We start from the raw sequence: 3,297 nt of genomic DNA on the forward strand, positions 1-3,297 counted from the left end.
TAAATGTTAAATATAAATCTAAATGTTGAAGCTAAATGTTTCGGGTGAAACTAAATATCTAACATTTAGATTTATATTTAACATTTATATTTAACATTTAGATTTAGATTTATATTTAACATTTAGATTTAGCATTTAGATTTAGATTTAGCATTTAGATTTTACATTTAACATCTGGATTTAAATATTTAAAATATCTCTAAGTTCACAAATATTGTTCTAAATGTGCAAAAAAGTGACTCTCAAAAATTCAAACCAGTTTTTTAAACATTGTTTTTAGCTAAATGTGACAAAATGTTGCTGTTATTTTCAGAGCGAGACGCTTTACAAACGGCACCCCATACTTTAAGGCTATTACTGTTATGAGTGGATTGTGTCTTTCTCTTTTTAGATGAGTACTAAAAATAACAATACTACAAATACAGTTCGAGTGACTCAAGGGACACTTTAAAATCCAATTTGAGGACACTAAATACTAATCATTCCCTCTATCATCATATTTTAGGATATCACTTGAACTCCTGCTCTCAGTTCCTCCCACGAAAGTACTACTACATTGATATGAAAATGAGCTGGACCGATGCTCGGCATGTCTGCAGAGAGAACTACACTGACCTGGCGACCTTCGAAAACATGGATGACATAAACAGCCTCGAGCCGACCTTTAGCTATGAACTGGCATGGATAGGACTGTGGGATGATCCACAATCCTGGAAGTATGCTATGGGCAGTGAATCCAACTCCTGGAGATGGTCAGCAACTAATGAAACAAGCAAAACCGGTTACAGCAACTGGATGACAAATGAACCACAACATGCCGGAAGTAGCGAAACCTGTGTGGCAATGACCACTGATGGAAAATGGAATGATCGGAATTGTGAAATAGGCGACTATTTTATTTGTTATACTGGTAAGAAAAAAATCTTGTTCATGGATTTAACTTACTGACCTGTCAAGGACAGACACACTGCATTCCTTCACTTATCAGTTTCACAGAAAATGTTGCAGCCTCAGGACTGAAGCTTTTGGGGGTATATCTCAGGTCTACCTGTGAACTTGGTTTGTGCTGTCAAAGGCCTGAGCCAAAGCCACCCCACTCTAGACATTAGGGCTGCCACAAACGATTATTTTTTCGATTAGTCGACTAATGTGGACACATACCTAAGAAAATGCGCAGCGCCAGGGAGACGTCCCACGAGGGGATCCCGCCGCACCGTGCAGCCGTCCCTGACCCGCCGAGTTCAATCCCCCGGGCAGACTGCACGGAAGTTGCGGAAAAATCGCGGTGATTGGTTAAAATTGCAACACCGCCCTGAATTCACGGGGATTCACTGAAGTTGCGTTAAAGTTTCAAATCGCAACATCACAAATTTTTATGGAGGGTCTGTGTTATGGTATCATTTACGGTACAGTCAGGCCTGACGCCGACTGCGCGTCGACTACTAAATTAGTTGTCAATGATTTTCCAACATAATCGTGACTAATCGACTAATCGTGGCAGCCTTACTAGACATCCCGATGAAGACAACACAACAACTGTGATGTAAAAACAACAATAATTCATTTTTACACTGGTTTTCTTTCTGTCTGTTGCAGCTTCAAATGAAAATAAGAGAACCTACGCGTTAATCAGAAATACAAAACCATGGGATTCTGCTCTAGAGTACTGCAGAGCACACTACACGGACATGGCCATGATCGAGAACGTCGAACAAAACAATGAGGTCAATGCTGCAAAATCAGATGCTCGGACAGTTTGGATTGGTCTGTACAGAGTGCCGTGGGTTTGGTCTGACAAATCCCAAAGCTCCTTCACGCACTGGCAGAGTGGTAGACCAAATAACTATCTTAATAAACAGTTCTGTGTTGCAGAGAACGAGCAACATAAATGGGATGACGTTTACTGTGAAATTGAGCGTCCTTTCATCTGCCATCAAGGTGAGCAACAACAACAACACACAAGAAAAAATCTTCTGGGTTTGATCTATCAAAATGTACTGTATGTGTTTCTTTGTTTTGTGACTACGTGTTTATTGCACTGTTCAGTTTCAAGACTGAGGAGAGTGGTGAGGGTGAAACTTCGGACTGATGCCGACATCTCCGATCCAGCTATTAGCACCCAGATCCTCCAGAAGGTAAAATGCTCTTTCTCTGGTTTGTTATTTTGAGGATGTGAATTGATAAATAAAGAGGATGGTGCGGTTATATTGAGAAAAATCAGTGCATTTATTTTCTTTCTCTTCAGCTCAGTGCAGCGCTGGCAAGTCAGGGATGGACTGACGTCAATCTGAAATGGAGAATTGAGCCCAAAAAGTAGGGAGAATCCTACATTGTTTTTTATTATTTTATTGCGTTCAAATATTTTTTTATTTAATGGTATTTTTGTGCATTTGTGCCTTTATTCGACAGGCTAGCTGAAGCTGGAGTGCAAAGCAAAGAGACAGGAGGGCAGCCAAACGGCAAAGGACCACCGGGAAAAAACAAACAAGGCCCGAGTACTTGGACATGAGGCTCAACATGACATTGTTCACAAAAAAAGAGACTTACTGTGCGTAGTTAGGTCGTGAAGTTACTCCTTAATGTTCACGACTGTGCAGTTATATTTTAGTCTGAATGAATCATTGCTTCTGTAAAGATGCATCTTTTCTTTTTCATTTCAATGTGAATGAATTTCCTTTAGAGAGCAGCATGTTTGACACGTCACGTAAAGACTTAGAAGTAACGTTATGTAAGTTATGTAATGTGACATGGTGACTGTAATCTGATGTTTCAGTATATTTCACTTGCTGTTATTGTACCTCCAGCAGTCAATTAAAAGTCAATTCATTTGAGAAATTGAATCAGCTCATGTTTTTTATTGCTGACATAAAATGAATCAGTGGATTTAAAGATGTGAGACGAAGCTCCTCGCTACTCTAACATAAACCGCTGTCTCAATAATCCCACTTTTAGTTTTTAAGTGTGTAATACTGTCAGACAGCTTGCAAAAATATTTTACGATAACTATAATTACACTTTTAAAATGACAAGCTTCTAGTCGTCTCTGTGGTACTGATTTGTAAATCATATGACTGAATTATAAATCAGATGTATATATCAGATTAACTCGGGGGAAATCAAAGGCAAACGCAGTGACACTGCTTAAGCATTTACATTTAATTTTAATGGTTTGAATAGTAAATAGTCTCGTAAAGATTTGCTTGTTTTGGTGCGAATGGAATTAAAAGTCCAGCAGTCACATATCGATGCGATGTTTGGGTATCCACACAGTGTTAGTGTTTAGAGAAAGAGAAAGTT

At 38.9% G+C, this 3,297-nt stretch overlaps 1 protein-coding gene across 1 annotated transcript in view; it reads left to right on the forward strand.

The window, feature by feature from the left end:
- Window positions 1-948, forward strand: part of LOC113744997 (L-selectin-like) — a 1,835-nt gene extending 887 nt beyond the window's left edge. The window contains exon 3 of the mRNA XM_027276365.1: window positions 506-948. Within this exon, the coding sequence (XP_027132166.1) occupies window positions 506-948 (443 nt within the window). The remainder of the gene's footprint in view (window positions 1-505) is intronic.
- Window positions 949-3,297: the final 2,349 nt, after the last annotated feature.

This window comes from Larimichthys crocea, unplaced genomic scaffold (genome assembly GCF_000972845.2).
Source record: "Larimichthys crocea isolate SSNF unplaced genomic scaffold, L_crocea_2.0 scaffold355, whole genome shotgun sequence".
NCBI lineage: Eukaryota > Metazoa > Chordata > Actinopteri > Sciaenidae > Larimichthys > Larimichthys crocea.